General features: G+C 40.4%; 1 protein-coding gene across 1 annotated transcript in view; it reads left to right on the forward strand.

Moving 5' to 3' along the window:
- The window catches only part of BCL2L13 (BCL2 like 13), a 40,556-nt gene that overhangs the window by 5,108 nt on the left and 18,593 nt on the right, over nt 1-16,855 (forward strand). Inside the window, exons 2-6 of the mRNA XM_066184295.1 lie at nt 19-183; nt 8,101-8,211; nt 9,166-9,322; nt 11,030-11,099; nt 15,478-15,621. Of these exons, the coding sequence (XP_066040392.1) occupies nt 57-183; nt 8,101-8,211; nt 9,166-9,322; nt 11,030-11,099; nt 15,478-15,621 (609 nt within the window). The 5' untranslated portion in view covers nt 19-56. The remainder of the gene's footprint in view (nt 1-18; nt 184-8,100; nt 8,212-9,165; nt 9,323-11,029; nt 11,100-15,477; nt 15,622-16,855) is intronic.

The following is a 16,855-nucleotide window of genomic DNA, read 5'->3' on the forward strand; positions in this document are numbered from 1 at the left end:
TTGCCTCTCCCCTGACAGCCGTGCCGGGCTCCCCTGAGCTCCCCACAGCCTCCCCCATGGCGTCCGCTGCCGCCGTGCCTGGAGGATTCCACTACGAGACCAAGTACGTGGTGCTCACCTACCTGGGCCTGGCAGCACAGGAGAAGCCACAGCAGCATCCTCCTCCTCCTCCTCCAACCCAAGGTAATCTGTCCATATTCCATATCTCTAACCATTTACATCTGCAGCTGCAGTTTGTTCTTGGGGTGGTTCTGAGCGTGAGCCCAATGGAATGTTCAGTACAGTGAGTCTCTTGCTTTATTCATATTTATTAGCAATAAATTTCAGTTGAAGGGTGAGAGATGCTGATGGAAACAGAGCTGTTTGCGTGTAGGTTGCTGTTTTAATTTAATGCCAGGGCTGGCTGGTGTTTAGGAAGCCAGTAAGTGGTTTTAGTTGCTGTCTTGAGGGTAGGGGCATGGATATATATTACCTTTGCTGAGCCATCAGGAGAATTTCAGCCCATGCTTGCTATTTTTTTGGGACACAAGTGGAGGCAAGCAGGGCTGAGGTGGTGTTTACTGGCACAAACCGAGTGGTGTCTTGAGCAATCTCCTGTGCTAAATAGTTTTGCCCTATTACACTGAGGCTGCTGTTGTTGTCACTCAGTGCTGATGCAGAGATGGGGCCTGTGCTGCTTCTGGGTTTTTATTTATATATTTATGAGAAGTCAAGGGCTGCACGGAGACAGATGTTTCTTCCCGGACAGGTTTCTGGATAAAAGAGGTTAAATGAATAAATAGAAGGCAGAGTAAAAGAAGTTTGGTAGATTGTGTTTCACACAAACCTAGGAGGGGGGAAAAGTGTTCTTCATTTTATGGTGGCCAGCACTTAAGCAATGTTGTTTGTCAGGATTGCCTGGGTGACTTGGCACTTCTTAATGACACTTTGGTCTCTACTAGTTCAGTGATTCAGAATTTATTCTGATAAAAGGAGGATAAAAAACCCCCCAAACCACAGAGAAGTCTTCAGAATATTTTTTTCTCTTTGAACAATCATTTCAGAATGCATATGCTGTCATTTACTGAACTTACCTGTCATGAAGTGAGGAATTCCTGAAAAGAGAAGAGTACATCAAAGCTATGACAGAATTGCTTTTCAGTTTGGCACTAAATCATATATTTATATATAACTGGTTATAATATATATAAAAAATTCATTACTGTTAATATATTTAATGCATAAAATTAATCTTACAGTATTTAAGGTAGGTTTGCTACTTCACTTTGCGTCTGTGGTCCGTGAAAGGAGAGGCACCTGTTTCATAAACCCCTTTGTTGGAAAATGTGCTTATTTTAGCAATAACATCTCATTCTGCACATCCCACCCATTTATAACTGGGCTGTAACTGGGAGTGTACTGAGTACATAGAAAGGTTCAGTGTGTAAAGGTCTGCTTTGTTCTATAAGTAGAAGGTTCAGAAAGGAAAACGTTAGCCTTAAAGGTTTTTAAAAATAATTTGGCTGTAGTTGCTTTTGAAGTGTTTGCAAATTGAGGTGAGACCTTTCAAATGATTCCCATTACTGAAGCCTCTAAGCTTCCAACCTGAATTACAGCAGTATATTTAAACTTTCTAAAGAGGAAGCTGCAAATGCTTAGATGAAAATTCTGTAGTCACTGAAGAGGACTTTACTTCTCAGATATCGTTTAGATGTGTTAGCTTGTGTGACAGCAGTCTGTAGTTGGATTTGCTATTGAAATACTGTGAGGCATTCATACTTTACAACTTCTAAAAAGGAAATCTTCCTGTATTTTCACCACTTAGTTCCCCAAACCAGACAGTGACCACAATGTCTCCTCTCCTGGTCATGTTTCACTTTAATTAGGTTTCTCTGTCAGTGTTTTTGCTGCTTTCTGATTAGAAAGCCTCTGGATTAAATAATTTTGCCTTACTTTTAATTTGCCAACTTGTTTCTCGCTCAGTTTTGTGATGCTTTGAATGGATTTCAGGCTGTATTGAACTAAGCAAATGCTTTATTCTTTCTGCTTCAGGATTTGTCTCATTCTTTCCTAACTCAATTTTCCTGGTGGTTTCCATGCTTCTGAGAGGTTTCTTTTGTCTGCTTGCCACATTTGAAAACTCCTTTCTCCTACTTTTTCTCACCTTGCTTGTAATTAAGCAGCATTTGAGCTGCACCAGGCTGTGAGTGGTTATTTCAGAGTTTACACACCCAGTGTGGATCTCCTTGTTGTCTGGCACGTGACTGATGCCTGCTTTGCTGTAATCTCAGTCCCCTAGGAGGGGAGCACAGAAACAATGGATATTTCCTGCCTAATGCACTGCTGGGAGGTCTCTGGGTGTTACAGTCCCAGGTGAGCTGAGAAACCCGGTGAGAACAAGTGAGATGGGAAAGCCAGGAACTGGAAATGAGCTGTTGTTGCTGCCAGGAATCCCGTCCTGAGGAGGAGAATTCTGGGTTTGGTAACAGCAGCACAGCATTGCTTGCTGCTTGTCTCAGGGTGTTTTCCAAGCACCATCACCAGCTGTTGATCCAACACTTTGAGTGATCCCAGATTCCTTCCATTGTGGATTTCTGTGGTGCTTCACAATGCTGCTCAGGAGTCTTTCTACTCTCTGGCTGATTCGTGGATTGAGAGGATTCCAATAAAAAAATCTTGTTTTGCTTTTTTTTTGGTTATTGTGCTGCCAGACCTTCCATGGGAAGCAATGCAGCAGCAATTTTCCCTGTTGCCTGTTCCCTTTCCAGTTGCAGAGCAACTCCTCTATTTTGTGTTTCATTCATGTGAGGCCTTGACTCTGGCTTGCAGCACTTTCCCTTCATTTATTTTCCTTAGCTCCAAACAAGAGTGTACTCCTGGTAAGTTTTCTGAATCATTTTCAGTGTAAGGAGAGGATATCCAGGAGGAAGACAAGCTGTAGCTTGCCCTGCTGGTGTCAAACCTCCTTGTCTGCCCAAGTGGGAGAGTGAGGGACTCCTCTAGAGGGCAGTTCAGTGCAGGATCCTAATTCCAGCCACCTTGTGCCACCCTCTGGAGCATCTCCTGCCTTTCCACACCATGAGAGGTGAGGAAAAAAAGGCACACTGGCTGTTGTTAGGATTTCTGTATTTCCCCTGAGTCTCTTCCTGCCGCAGTCTCCCAGATTTCAGTGAAGTTTCAACACTCCACTTAAACCATAAAACGTGTCTGGTGGGTCAAAAACACTCAACCAAAAAAGTCATCCTTCCCAACAGGAGTGCTACTATTTTATCTCTGCCAGAACTGGTAGGAGAAATTGAATGTTTTTGTTTGTTCCCCTTCCTTCCCTCCTACCATCATCTGCCTCTGTTTTCCTGCATTTTGTAGTAGTTTTTTGTCTTTCTGTTTCAAAAACTGAGATAAGAATGAAACTTTTAAGATAGGTTGATAGGTTTCTAGTTAAAACTTCTCTTTTTTTGGCAGGCCTAATGTGCTTGGCAAGACTGATGGTTTTTGGAGGGTTTATATTCAGCGAATAGCAAATTCAGAGAAATTACATAGAAAATTACATTGCTGTGTTTCCTTTTGGGTCTCTTGGCTGCTCTTGGTTTTGTTGCAAGAGGGATGGCTTCAATTGCAAGCACTGAAATCACTTCTGGCTTCAAGCGAATGAGGTTGATCTAAATCAACACCTGATGAGCACTTGGAAATTTTTATTTTGCTTTCTTCTTTACAGCACAGGGACTGAAGAGAGAGCCATCCACAGTATTCTCTTGAAAAAAAAAGGCAGTTTTACTGGACAAGCCAATCTTTTAACATTATAGCTCTGTAGTGTTCTGTAATGGATTTCAGTGTCTCCAGAGGTAAATCCAGCAAATTTAACTGGCCAGTGCTTTGAGAGATTTTTTTTTCCCTATTAGTTTTGCCAGAACAGTGATTCTGCATAACAATCACTGCAGCTTATTTAAAGCAAAATCCATTAGCAGTAAATTCTGTTACTTTTTGGGAGGTTTTCAGGGGGGTGAACAAATCAGATAAATTGATAAAACACATGGAGTAACATCACCTGTGTAAGTCAGTGTGGTTTGAGGCCACAGATGAGTACATACATTAAAAATGTGTGGAAGCTCTCAGAAGCTCTCAGCTGTCTGTTCATTAGATTGTGGAGAGATGCTCTGTATTTTTTCAGAACTCTTATCATACCTTTAAATACTGGTTCAGGCACAGAAAATTATTATTAAGTATTGGAAAACATCTCTACACCTTTCCCCCTGAAGTCACTCTCATTACAGAAGCTTCCACTCTGCTGCAGTTCTTAGTATTAATAACTTTCCAAATGAGTCAAAGTACTTTGGTTTTGTGATTCAGTGTATTTGTATTCTAAATGTTTCTTTGTATTTTATCAAGGAGTGAATTTTAATGTATTTCTCGTTTTTAATCTACTTCCCCATTGCTTGACACCATCCCATGAGCTTGTGGCTATGGCAGACACCCTGAGGAAAAGTAGTTTTTCTGTGTTTTCCTCATGTAAAATAATGTCTTACTTTACAGACCATCTGAGAGATTTATAGTCAGTGCCTTTACTGCATGGTGAGATAGATTATTCAAGAGGTGAGCAGGGTTTTGTCAGTTTTACAGTTTCCCTGAGCTGCAGGCTGCCCACAGTACTTTAATCCAATTATTGTGCACAGTGTCCTTTTGGCCATTTATTATCTTTTTGGAATTACCATATGAAGTGCTGTATGTAGTTAGTGATTGAGCCATTTTCCTGGTACCTGCTGTTGGCTTGTAGGAAACTGACTCTTTTAGGTTGTTTCATCTTAAATTATGAACTTACTTGTTAGAGACTTTCATCTTAAGGAAAAAAAAAAACACCTTTTTGGGCTGTAAAGATTCACATTTTAGGTCAGAGCAGTCCAGTTCATGGTAATAAGGGAGTTATTCCTTCAGCTGAGGCAAGGACAGGGAGATTTTTGCGGTGTGAACTCCCACTTGATTGAGCCTCCTCTCTGCCCAGAAAAAAAAAAAAATAGAGTGCTAGTTGGCAATATCTTGTCTCTTTTTAATATTTTAGACTTTTTCGGTTTCTTTTAAGCTGAGCCTTCTATGGTTTATAAAGAGCTTCTTCTAAACATTTCTGAAATCGAGGGTTGCATCTATGTGTGGCAGTCCATGGTCTGGAGTTTGCTGGTGTACTTTTCATCAAAGGAAACAATAAATGCATTTGTAAAGAGATTTTATATAACTTTGTCATTTCTCGGTGCCAACAGTCGTTTTAGAGTCTTCCTTAATGTTTTAAAAAAGTCTGGGATGTTAAAGAAATATTCCAGTCATGCTGAAAGTAAATTTTTAAGTCAACTGGATGGAAGTTAACATAGAGATGTAGGAGAACTATGATATTGCTAAATTAAAATTACAGGCATGAAAGAAAGAAGTATCAGGAGCAGTCTGTGACATCAGTGCTTTTCTTTTTCCAATCATCCTTCATTCCCTTGAGCTAGAAAGGCAAAACATCTTTTCAGTCTCTCCTTGTGGCTGCTGTTGTCCCTTGTTAGCTGAAGTTTTGGTTCAAGCACTGTAGAGTTGGGATGTGCAGACTCTGTGGCTCTGATGAATGATTTCCCATCCCTCCTCCTCCTGGGATCAACCCTGGCAGACGGGTTAGTCCTGTGTTGTTACTGAGTTTCTGGAGTTTTACTGCAGTGTTACATTTATTTAGTAGTTCCATGCTCCCTGAAGCAGTGCTTGATAGACTTTCAGAACACATTTTCCTCTACTTTTAAGGTTGCTTCCAAATACCTGAAACCCAAAATCTTAACATAACTGTGCCAAAGTGGACCTTTATTCCGTGAACAGAAAGCGGAATGCACTAACTTGGTTCTGTAAGAACACGTGACAGAGGTTTGCTGTGCCTCTGGCTTGGGGAGAGGCTTTGCAGAGTTGGTTTACCAAAAACCCAGAAGATGCAAACTCATTTCTTGAGCACAGGACAACATTCAATGCTCATGGCTCTCACAAACACCATTTCTGGTGTGACCATTTGCATCTTTGGTAATGAAAATATTTTACTGTTTTCTTCTACTTGTTTTTGACTTGGAAAAAGAGAAAAGACACCCCTCGCTTAGAACCTTTGCTGCTGATGTTCTCCGGTGCTGGGTGCAGTGTTTGTTGGGAGCAGTCAATATCCAGAAAGCTGAAATCAGTTCTTTATGAGGGGAATAACCAGTGCAAAGTCGCTGCTCTGCGAGGGGTGGGGTTTTGATGTTTTGGCATGACTGAACAGTCAGGTGCTCCGGGAATCAGCAGCTGCTGCAGAGCTGTGGGTGTTACGAGATGGAAACCATTGACTGCAGCTCTGATTATCTAAACACTCTTTTGTGCTCTGGCAGCAGTGGAATTTCTCTTCCTCCCTTTTTCCGGGTGACTTCTTATCAAGTATGACAGCTTGTCATGGCTGATGATCATCACATCAGTGCTGAGAGAACTCTGTCCCTGCCATACACGGCGAGAGAACTTCCAGCTTCACGCAGGGGTTGGCACTTGCACACACTTGTTGCCCTCGACTCCAAAGCAGTGGTTCAGTTCTTCAAAGAAGCAGCTGACAAGGACTGACAGGGCATTAACCAAAAGGAGGAACAGTTTGCTCCTCTCTGGAATTTGTTGCTCAAAGAGGCACTGCTTGGGAAGGGATTTAAGAAGCTAAAGTTATTCTGAACATGTGTGGTTAAGTCAAATGGAATTAAACTGGCCATCGTTTGTTCTTTTAGACTGGTCACAGAAATATATGAAAACATTTTAGACTGACTTAAGCATACTTTGGTTTAGAGGGATTCTTGTGCTGAGTTTTTAAGCATTAACACGTGTTCAGTGGTTGATACTGTGGGTATTTAATGTATTTTCCAATTGTGGGAGACCTTGGAAGCTTATTGTGTAGTGGCTTTTTAAATACAGAAAATGCACAGTGTACTTCACCAGTGTGTAGTTAACTACACATCTGTCTATATTAAGTGCTTATACAGTTTTCACACACCCTTTTATGAAGTTTATTCATTGTATGTGTCCACTGCGGAAGAAAAGAGAAGGCAAGATAACACTTGAAGTGAATTCCAGCAGAGAAATAAACCAAAAAAAACAGGCCACAAAGCTATCATTCACAAGACCACCAAATTATGATTTAGTGCCTTCAAAACAGGAATGAAAAAAGATGTGCCAGAAAGCTCCACTCACTGTTCCATGACTTAGCTGAAGATCTGGATGTGAAATGAGAGTGCTGATGAGGAAATTGAGTCAGATGAAACCAACATTACAGATACAGATCCTTTCCCTTTTTGTTTCCTTTAGCTGAGTGAGGAATGTCTGTAGAGTAGAACATTGAATGTTTAGGTAGAACTGTAGCCCTTGGTGTAGGGGCAGAGAGGGGGAGAAATTCAAATGTCCTGAATACCTGGGTTTGTTTGGAAGCAGTTTTTTGTCTCTTGGTACAGCGTGAGATGATTAAGATGATTGAGAGTCTGTGTAACCCTGACTGATATGGCTGAAACAGCCTTTTGTTACCAATATCTAGGGTCAGCACATAGGAAATGTGTTTGTGATCCCAACTCACAGGTTTCAGGATTCTTGATTGATGTCATTGCATAATTGCTCTGAGAATGCTGTAGCTTTTGCAGGCATCAGTATAAATTTTGTTACTAAAAGTCAAGCTTAAGCCAGTCTGCTTTGTTTTGGTGTAGGTTGATAATAAGTGTATATAAGGTATAATGGCTGATTGTTTATGTGCCTTGGTTTGACTTTGGTCTTCAATTGAAGATGTTGCTTTTAAAGTTCCTGTGTATTCTGCTTGTAGCCTTACAGATTTTATTTTATTTTATTTTATTTTATTTTATTTTATTTTATTTTATTTTATTTTATTTTATTTTATTTTAATTTTATTTTATGCACCAGTTCTACCTCGAATAGGCCTGGCAGTTTATCTGTTTCTGGGTTTGTGTAGTAAAACTTGTAATGACTCCTCTTGTTGCTGTCTGAAATCAAACTTTCACGTCAAATTCCTTTATACTTAATATTTCAATACCATGTTCCATAATCTACCTCGTTTGAAAGATGAAATTAAAACATTTGAATGATTCCTTTGGTTTCTTTCAGGGACTCAACAGCAGCTTATGGCACAACCTGCTCTGGAGAAAGAGGCTTTGGAGAAGATTAAAATAGAAATCGAGGAGGAGCTAAAACGTCTTGATGAAGAAATCTTGGAAGGTGCTCTTCAGCTTTTCCAGTTTCAATCCATAATCTCTATGCACTGTAATGGTGGTTAATTTGTAACAGGTACTCCAGTTAAAGAGATTTTTGAATCCATTGAATCTCTTTATCCTCCTCCCCCCCCACAAGATTTGTACACATTGTCACACGGAGTAAAATAGTTAAACGTTACCATTTGAAGAGGTGGAGCCTGGCCAAAGCAAACAATTGGATGACATTTAATAGGCTACTATAAATAATGAAAAGTAAACAGCCCTGAAGCTGCTGCACTTGATGGCAGAAATCCTCAGGGGTTAATATTTCAAGGAGTGTGGACTTAAATTGTCAGATTTCTCCCTTCCACCAGGTTTATTTCTTGTGATGTGCTTTGACCAGTAGATGTGGCTTTTATAGGACTCCCAGCAAGGAATGATTTCAAACCCATCTTTGCTTTGCATGTGTGTTGCAAATCAGAAATCTTAAATAGACTCTAAAGCTGTTTAAGTTCATTCATATGGAGCTTTCTTAGAAGTTTTAGACTGAGAAGGAAAAGGTTATGTGGACAAAATAATATTTTAAAAGGGCAGTACTCTAGTACTGCTGCAGAGATGTCCATGTGTGGGCAGATTTGCTATGAAAAGAGGCTCTTCTGCTGCTCCATCAGGGTTGGCATCAGCTTAAAATGGGAAAATAGCTGCACATTCAGCAAACTTGCTGGTCAGGATACAATTGTGAAAGAAGAGCTGGTGGGGAAATGTAGCTCAAAGTCATCTCTGCCTTTAAGTAGAACTTTGAGAATGCATTTGGACATTTTTACTATGATTTGTTCATTGTATGCTTTGATTACAGAGCTGTGCTTTTTTTTTTTTTTCTGTCCCTCATGTAAACTGTGTAAACTGCAAGGATAAGGAATCTGAAACTGTTGATGTTTTTCTGTGAATCTGTTTTATTCTGTGTACCTTCTTCTCTCAGCATTTACCACTACAGGGTTTGACTGCCACACTTCCCCAGTGTTCAGCCCTGCCAATCCAGAGAGCTCAATAGAAGACTGCCTGGCTCATCTGGGGGAGAAAGTGTCCCAGGAGCTGAAGGAACATCTGCACAAAGCACTGCAGAGCTTGCTCAGCAAGTGAGTTCCCTTGTGCTTTTTTAAAGGTGTTTCCTTTTGCGCTGTGTCTGTGCTGAAGTGCTGCAGTTGGGACTGCATCTTGTATTGCATTTCTTTCTTTTTCAATCTCCCTTCATCTGTTTGGGGGTTTTTTGTTGTTGTTTTGCAATGTAATGTGCAAATACTCCTTTGTGGTATTGGCCCTTTGCAGCAGTGCAGGTTCTAAAATTTTTCTAAGCTTTTGTCACTGAATTTCTGAGGCTGCTTCAAGCAGTTTGAGCTGCTGGTGAAAACTGGCAGCTGCCATTTCAGTTTCATGTGGTTGTAGCCACATTAATGTCTTCAGCCTCACAGCACAGAGTGGAGCTGAAGGTTTGTTTGTGGTCTGGCCCATGATGAGAGTTTTCCCTGAGAGGATGGTGGTTCCAAACCTTGTGGCCACCCTTCAGGTGCACATCTGGAGCAGATGTGGGCCCCTGGGCTAACCTTGAGGCCTTAACAGCTGTCTTGCCAGTTTAAGCTTATTGTGTAAATAATATCAACAATAGCTTGTTGATATTCTGGTTCTTTAGGCTTGCTGTGTTTTCTACAGGAAAATATTTGCTTTCTAAGTCGTGTTTATGTCTGTGCATACATGAAGTCAGAAATGCCTGTGAAACCACGGTGCCTTTTGCTAAGGCAAACTAGAATCACTGTTTAATCTCTTGATAATATCCTTCCTGCAGCTGTTCCTGCTCTTCTCATCCCACCGATTGATTTAGATTTGATTTCAAAGAATTAATGTGCCAAGGAAGTCAAGAGACAAACCCAAATTATGTTTCCCCCACTGCGCTTTTAAGTCTGTTCTTTTCCCCCTGTTGCTAGTGTAGTGCTGTTTGATGCAACACTTAATAATTTGGCTTGTATTTTCCTGCCCTCTGACACGCATAGAAACAATTGTTAGGGTTCCTGGAGTTCCATAAGCAGTTTTCTGTCCAGTTACCACTATTTCCATTAATCTGAAGTCTGAACTTGCCTTTTGTAATGATCTGGCTGAGGACAGCTGCTTTTGAAGCAGTGCATCTTCTGCTGTCACTTGGCAGAAAGCCTTTGCTGTTACTGATTCTTGGATGCCAAATGATCTTGGGAGGAAAGAGTTTGGAAGAGAGGAGTTTCATCATCCCAATTCAGAGGAGTAGGGATGTGATAAATCTAGAATAGAGGTTTCAGAGGTTTCTACTGCAGTATGAGAGGTCTTTTGTGATCAAAAGTGCTGTTTCTTGCAAATAAAGGTTTCAACTCTTAACATAATGCTAATACAGTCAAACAGTCTGTGTTAGTCCATAGTTTGTATTGTTTACAAAATTGTACTCTGCATTGGCCTCTACCTCAGGTATTAATTTCTCCGTGGAATTTTCTGTCTTTAAAATCTTAAATTATTAAAAAAAAAAGGCAAGAGCTTAGAAATTTTCTAGCATATCAGAGAACCTATTTATCTAATGTCTTTTAAGTTGCAGAGTATCAAATTATGAGGAAATTCACTTAACCAGTTACACCAAAGCGTGTAAGTGGGAGAAATGTGATGCCTTCCTGACTGTCTGGTGCTGAGTGTTTTACATCCCTGAAACTTGTTAGCTGTTGAAAATGACTTGCTGAAAATACTTTTGTCCTCTGGCAACTGAGAACTTGCTTTTATTCACGTTCTTTTGTTTCCTTTTATAACTTTCAGTGTTGGTTTAACTTCTGCAGGCCGGTGACGTATCAGGAGTACCGGGAGCGCACGCACGAGGCAACTGCTCATGCCAGTGGCTGGAACAAGGTACAAGATCACTGACTTGCTTTTGGCTCTGTCTCTTGTGTCTTTGATGTCTGTGTTGTTTGTACACAGAGAAGAATGGGGTTTAGTTGGAAATAAACTGCACTCTCAATGGTAGGTGTGCTCATAGTGGGTAGTTTTACAGATAATTTTGCTAGAAGTTACTCAATCGAAGTGTTAGGTCAAGCTTCCTTTAGTTTGGGAAAATGAGAAGTTAGACGTGTTGCTTGGCTTATTTTTTTTGTAATTCCCAGGAGAGGTTAATTCCTGCTGCAGTTTTGGGATGAAATCTGAGAGGCTTTTTTTCATAATACTTCTCTACTCTTTCCCTCTTGCAATGTCAGGTTTAAAATACGTGTAATAAAGTGCTGAACACGGTGAAAATAAAAATTGGCAGTATCTTCATGATACTTACATTGTTCAGAAAACGTAGGGATGGTGTTCTTGCCTGGTTTCAGGAGTAGTTCTCTCAAATGATAGGAATCTTCTCTTTTTAGCAAAATGCAAGTCTGTGAATGAATTATCTTAAAATGCTTTTAATGTAGAATGGGTAGATTACTCTTCCCAGATTCATCTTTCCTTAATCATTCAAATTCATCACCTTAATCATTCTCTAATGGGTTCAGTGGGCACCAAAAAAAGAATGAAAGAATGAAATAACTACTTGCAAATTTAATCACAATTTGAGTGTTAAGATGTAGACTTAAATTGAAAATAAAACAGGAAATCTCCTTCCCCCTCTAAATTTTTCTTTCAGGAGGACTTTTCCCTGACTAGATTCCCCTGCTTACTTCAGAAACTGTTCATCTAACCAAGGGTGTGGGCACTTGTAAAGCAGTTTAATAAAAACACTGCATGACAAGTTACTGCCCATGGCTCCAGCAATTATCATTGCTTTATGCGAGTGCTCTTTCAATTTGTCATCTTGTGATTCACAGCCGTTTGGTTTAAACAGCCATGAAATATGATTATCCAAGAAGGTGGTTTCAGCTAGCACATTTCACTCTTCATCTGCTGAAAGCATAAAACCAAGCATAAAACCGAGCATAAAGGGCGGAGGTGCTGGGGCTTCTCAGGTCAATCTGCTTTGGCTCCCCACCTCCTGAAAATGCAGCCCTGGGTGGATGAATGGGCTGATTTGGGGGGTTTATGATCCAGCCTTCATAGCTGCTGCTTTCCTGGGGCTCGTGGATTTCAGTCCCCATCAGTTTGTGGTGGAGAGAATCATCCAGAACATCTTTGCCCTCAACTCTGCTTGCCTGCAACAGTTGTTGCTACAAAACACGTAGTCCAAAAGCAAACCCGAGTGGAAATTTTGTACCCCAGCACAGCATCTGTTTGTGTTGTTTTTGTGGTAGCTTGGAGCTCCAGGAATGCCCAGCAGTTCCTTCAATAATCCTTGTTTTGAGGAGATGGAATACATTTGTGTTGGTTTCATTTCCTTTTAATTTCCTTTATCATCTTGATCAGAATTGTGTTTTATAACAGAAGAAATCTAAATACCTTTCCTGCCATCTCAGCTCTGCTTAATTTTTACTCTAAAGAAGCTGTTAGAAAAACATGTTGATGTTGAATTCTGTAAAGAAAAAGGGTGTTCATCTTTTATTTGAAATAAGGCTCTCATTAAAAAAAAAAAAACAAATTCCAAACCGCCTCAGACAGGACAAATTGAATTTCTATAATAAAATAAACATGATTTTAAAAATTTAAATACTCCATTGCTGAGTTTTTTGCATTTTTTGCTTAAAACTGAATATACATATATTATATACATATATATACATATATATACACATTATATACATATATATACATACATATATATATATATATCCAAAATGCACAATCCCATTGTTGTGCAACAACTGAAAGCATAACAGATAACATATAAACAGATAAAGGATAACAGATCTTGTTATTGAGAGCCAGTTGACAGTGCAACGAAAGAAAAAATTAAATAATCATGTGAAGAATTAGATTAATTTTAAGTTGAAATAGTCAAAAGGTACCCAGAACTGCAATGATTTTGGATATAGCTTCCTCAAAAAAATAGAGCTTCCCCAAAGCCTCTGAACTTTCTTTCTTTGTTTATTTTTGTTTGTTTGTTTGTTTGGGTTTTTTGTGTACATTTAAATCTGTATTATTGTACAACAGGATATTGCAATACTGTAGTGGACACAAGTGGTTCATTTACACAATCAGCTATCCTCTGATAGTAAAGTGGGTTTTGTAATGATTCCCTAGAAGTTTCCTCCTGCCAGCTCTTTCCTGGGTGCATTTTTCTTCAGTCAAAATATAATTATCCCCTCGCGTTCCTTCCCAGGCATCCTGGTGGGGGGAGTTGCAGTTGCTTTGATTTGCAAAGGCTTTATTTTTACTTGGCTCTAGTTAAATCTCACCGCCATTCACACAGCTGCTCTTCTGTACAGAAGGGTGTCGAGAACTTTCATGGGAGCACTGTGAGGTAATTCCTTTCATGAATTAACAGTCTTGTGCAAACCTGCTCCTGTTCCTGCTGGTCTCACAGGCAGGAGTGTCAGAATTTCAGCAGGAAGGGAGAACTGGGTGGTGTTTGTTGGTCTGTGTGGGACTGGATGTTAAAGTTTGAGGTTGGTCCCTCACTCTGAGGCCTGAAGAGGGGGGAATGGGTGGATTAGGCATCAAGTTGGCAAAGGAGGAAGTCAACAATCACGTTCACTCTGCCAGCATTTGAGCTCCCTTCACTTGCCAGGCAGCCTTTCCTTGCCTTTGTTTCTCTTGCCTTCAGCTCACAGCAAATGTCAAATATTTTGAGATCTCAGTGTTCATGCTGCTGCAGAGTTATGTGGGTGTGCCCAAAGCCTCTGGAAGACGCCTAGCCTTGACAGCTTGGGTGCTTTTGATCCAAAAAGTTTGAAGCTTCCTCTTGACACCTCCTCTTGACCTGCACTGTGATCTTGCACCTCTTCTGCCTCTGAGTTGAGATTAATTGCAGGGAGCTCATAAACCCCAACGTTTTTTAAATTCAAACATTTTTAAACTTCTGACACCATGAAGTGAAGTGTTAACAGTTACCAGTGTTAACAGTTCATCACAGAACAACAGTGCTGTAATAACCTGTCTGCCACAGTCTTGCACTCTTTTGTAAATCAGCTGGAGCATCTTAAATTTATCAGATTTTGGGCATTTTTAGGTCTTACCTGGTTTTAATAATCTCAGTGTGATGCCACCATGAATTTATTACAAATCTCAATTTCAGCCTACTTTGCCTATTCATCTTCCTCCAGCTTTGCACCCCAAGGTTTGATTTCTGCTAATAGTACTGCAGGATATTTCCAGAAAAGAAAGCCAGGCTGATGAGGGAAGAGACTAGAAAAAGGAAGAAGGCTTTAGGAGTTGAGTGTGAGCAGCAGTGAAGCCTTCATCTCCTCTTCTGCAGCTGGAAACATCATTCCAGTGTGCACAGTGAATAGGTGTGCAGTGCAGTCGCCTCAATTAAAATGCAGCGAACCAAATATTTTTCTCTTGTGTCATAATAATGCTTTTTTCAGATGCTAATGACTTCAGTTCATACCAGTTTCCCCGACCTTGGTGAGCTGCTGCATATAAACATTGCCCAGAGGGTCACTTGCATGCTCTGGGAGAATAAATTTAAGAGTTTAAAAGTTCAACTGCATGTTGTTTTTTGTTTAAAAAAAAACACGATTTCAGAAGGAAGTGTCTAGAACCAAGTACTGTGAAGGAGGTGGATTCAGTCTTGCATCTTCCAGGGCAATTTAGGTTAAGGCTTAGCACTCAGTTAAAATGTTTCTAAAGAGGAATGGGAGTAGGAAATGAGGGAGGAAGATCTCTCTGTGTTAAATTTGGCGTCAGAGGGAGAGTTTGATATGGAAAGGGCTTCGTGCTTGTCATTTTAAACATGTTTGTAATGTTATGCTGTTGTGTGGAGGTGTTTGTTTCTGCCCTGCCTCAAAGCCAAGTGTGAACTTCAGAAGAGACTGTCTGGTGCAGTGTTCCTATTCAAAAATGAGTTTGCTGCTTCCGTTTGGATGCATATCCCTTCGAGCTGTTTGTGATGTTGTGTCTTTCCACTTCTGGAGTGGCAAGTTCTGGACCTGCTTCTCTACCTGTATTGGGAAAAAAAGTGGGGCTTAAGAAAACACTGCAGTGGTGTTCTGTCAAATTCTCAAGTCAGACTGTGGGGTTTTGCTTACCAGGTTAAGACTTTTGGGGTTTTTTTAATGCATTTTATTGGGTGCTTGCCTTGTGTCTTCTCAGAAATGAGAAGTATGTTTGGACTTGAAGATTCAGACTTTCTCTGTGGACACATCAATTCTGTTCTAGCTGCACAGTAGCATTGATAATACTTTCTGTATTTATTGACAACTCTTGTCTTTTGAAGGTCTTGGTGCCCCTGGTTCTGTTACAACAATTCCTGATGGAGCTGACCAGACGGGGCCAGGAGCCACTGAGTGCCCTTGTGAACTTCGGGGTGACATATCTAGAAGATTATTCTGCAGATTATATCATTCAACAAGGAGGATGGGTAAGGAGACCTCATTTCTAAGTGTCATCTTAGTTAGGAGTGAAAGCTAAGAGGCGTTGCTAGAAGTAAGCCAGATGCAAGAAGGAATGACTCCGAAAAAGAATTTTTTTAAAAAAAGGATCGGGAGGTCAGGACCAGAAAGGGATCTTGGGCAGTCCTCTATTTCTATTCTGACTTTCACCCCTTCGTTTCTGCTGCTGATATGAAAGACCTGTGTGATTGGACTCCCCGGTTTCCCCAGGCAGTCTGTTCCACTTCTTTGCATGTCTGATTTGTTGGATTGCTGTTGAAATTGAAGAGGTCCTTAGGTGTCAGATAACAATTAATTTTCATACAGTGTGTGTTAAGGTGCTAATTTGTTGCAGTGTGGTGAGCTTGGTACTTCCCTGTTAATAATATACATGGAGCACTGCATTTGGAAGCAGACACCCATAACAGGAGGTGATATGCCTGAGAGGCTCCTCTTTTTGATGGTGTCTTCACCCTCTGGTGATTCCTGGAAAAGTTACATGGGGGGTTTTTTCCCTTCCTCTTAAATTTCAGAGAGTTTTTTAGCAGATAAGTAACTGGGGAGCAGTTCATACAGAAATGTCAATAGGTACTAATTAATTTTTATAATAAGTGATAAGATAGCTAATGCATATTAGAGTTTATAGCTGTATAGGAACATGCATGGAATAAGCAAGCAGGATTTCTTTGTGCTGCATTTTTATCTCGTAGAAATCTTTAATTTGTGGTGACCAATGTTCCTGAGTCATGGCGTGCTGAGAAGGTTTCATTTAGAAATATTTCAGAAAGGCAGCTCACAGCTGATGAGCTGGGTCTGGAAGGCTGAGCCTAAGATTACTGGGTTTGGGAAGAATGCCAGATTTGAATGGAATTAATCTGGGATTTGTGAAATGGCTCCAGCAAGAGATTTATTCTAAAAAAAAAAAAAAAAAAAAAAAAGCTGTTCAGGAAAACCCAGTGATAAAGAAGTACTGGTAGGAAAAACCTCATTCAGAAGCTTCTTGTATTTCAAGAGTTTACCTGAGGGGTTTTATTTGAAGAGTAGCTCTTTCCAGAATTTCTGCACATCTGCAGCTCCTTTACCTGTTCCCTTCCTGGCAGTTGTGGAGAGCAGCTCTCAAGGCCTGTGGGGGGATATTTTGTCTTTAATGGACAGAAGCACTAACAGCCTGCAGCCAAACGACCTTAGGGCATTTCATAAATGCACTCATATCTCAAAGTATTT

The sequence above is a fragment of the Chamaea fasciata genome, unplaced genomic scaffold (genome assembly GCF_029207755.1).
Source record: "Chamaea fasciata isolate MVZ Bird 193981 ecotype frontalis unplaced genomic scaffold, bChaFas1.0.hap1 SCAF_5, whole genome shotgun sequence".
In the NCBI taxonomy this organism is placed as follows: domain Eukaryota; kingdom Metazoa; phylum Chordata; class Aves; order Passeriformes; family Sylviidae; genus Chamaea; species Chamaea fasciata.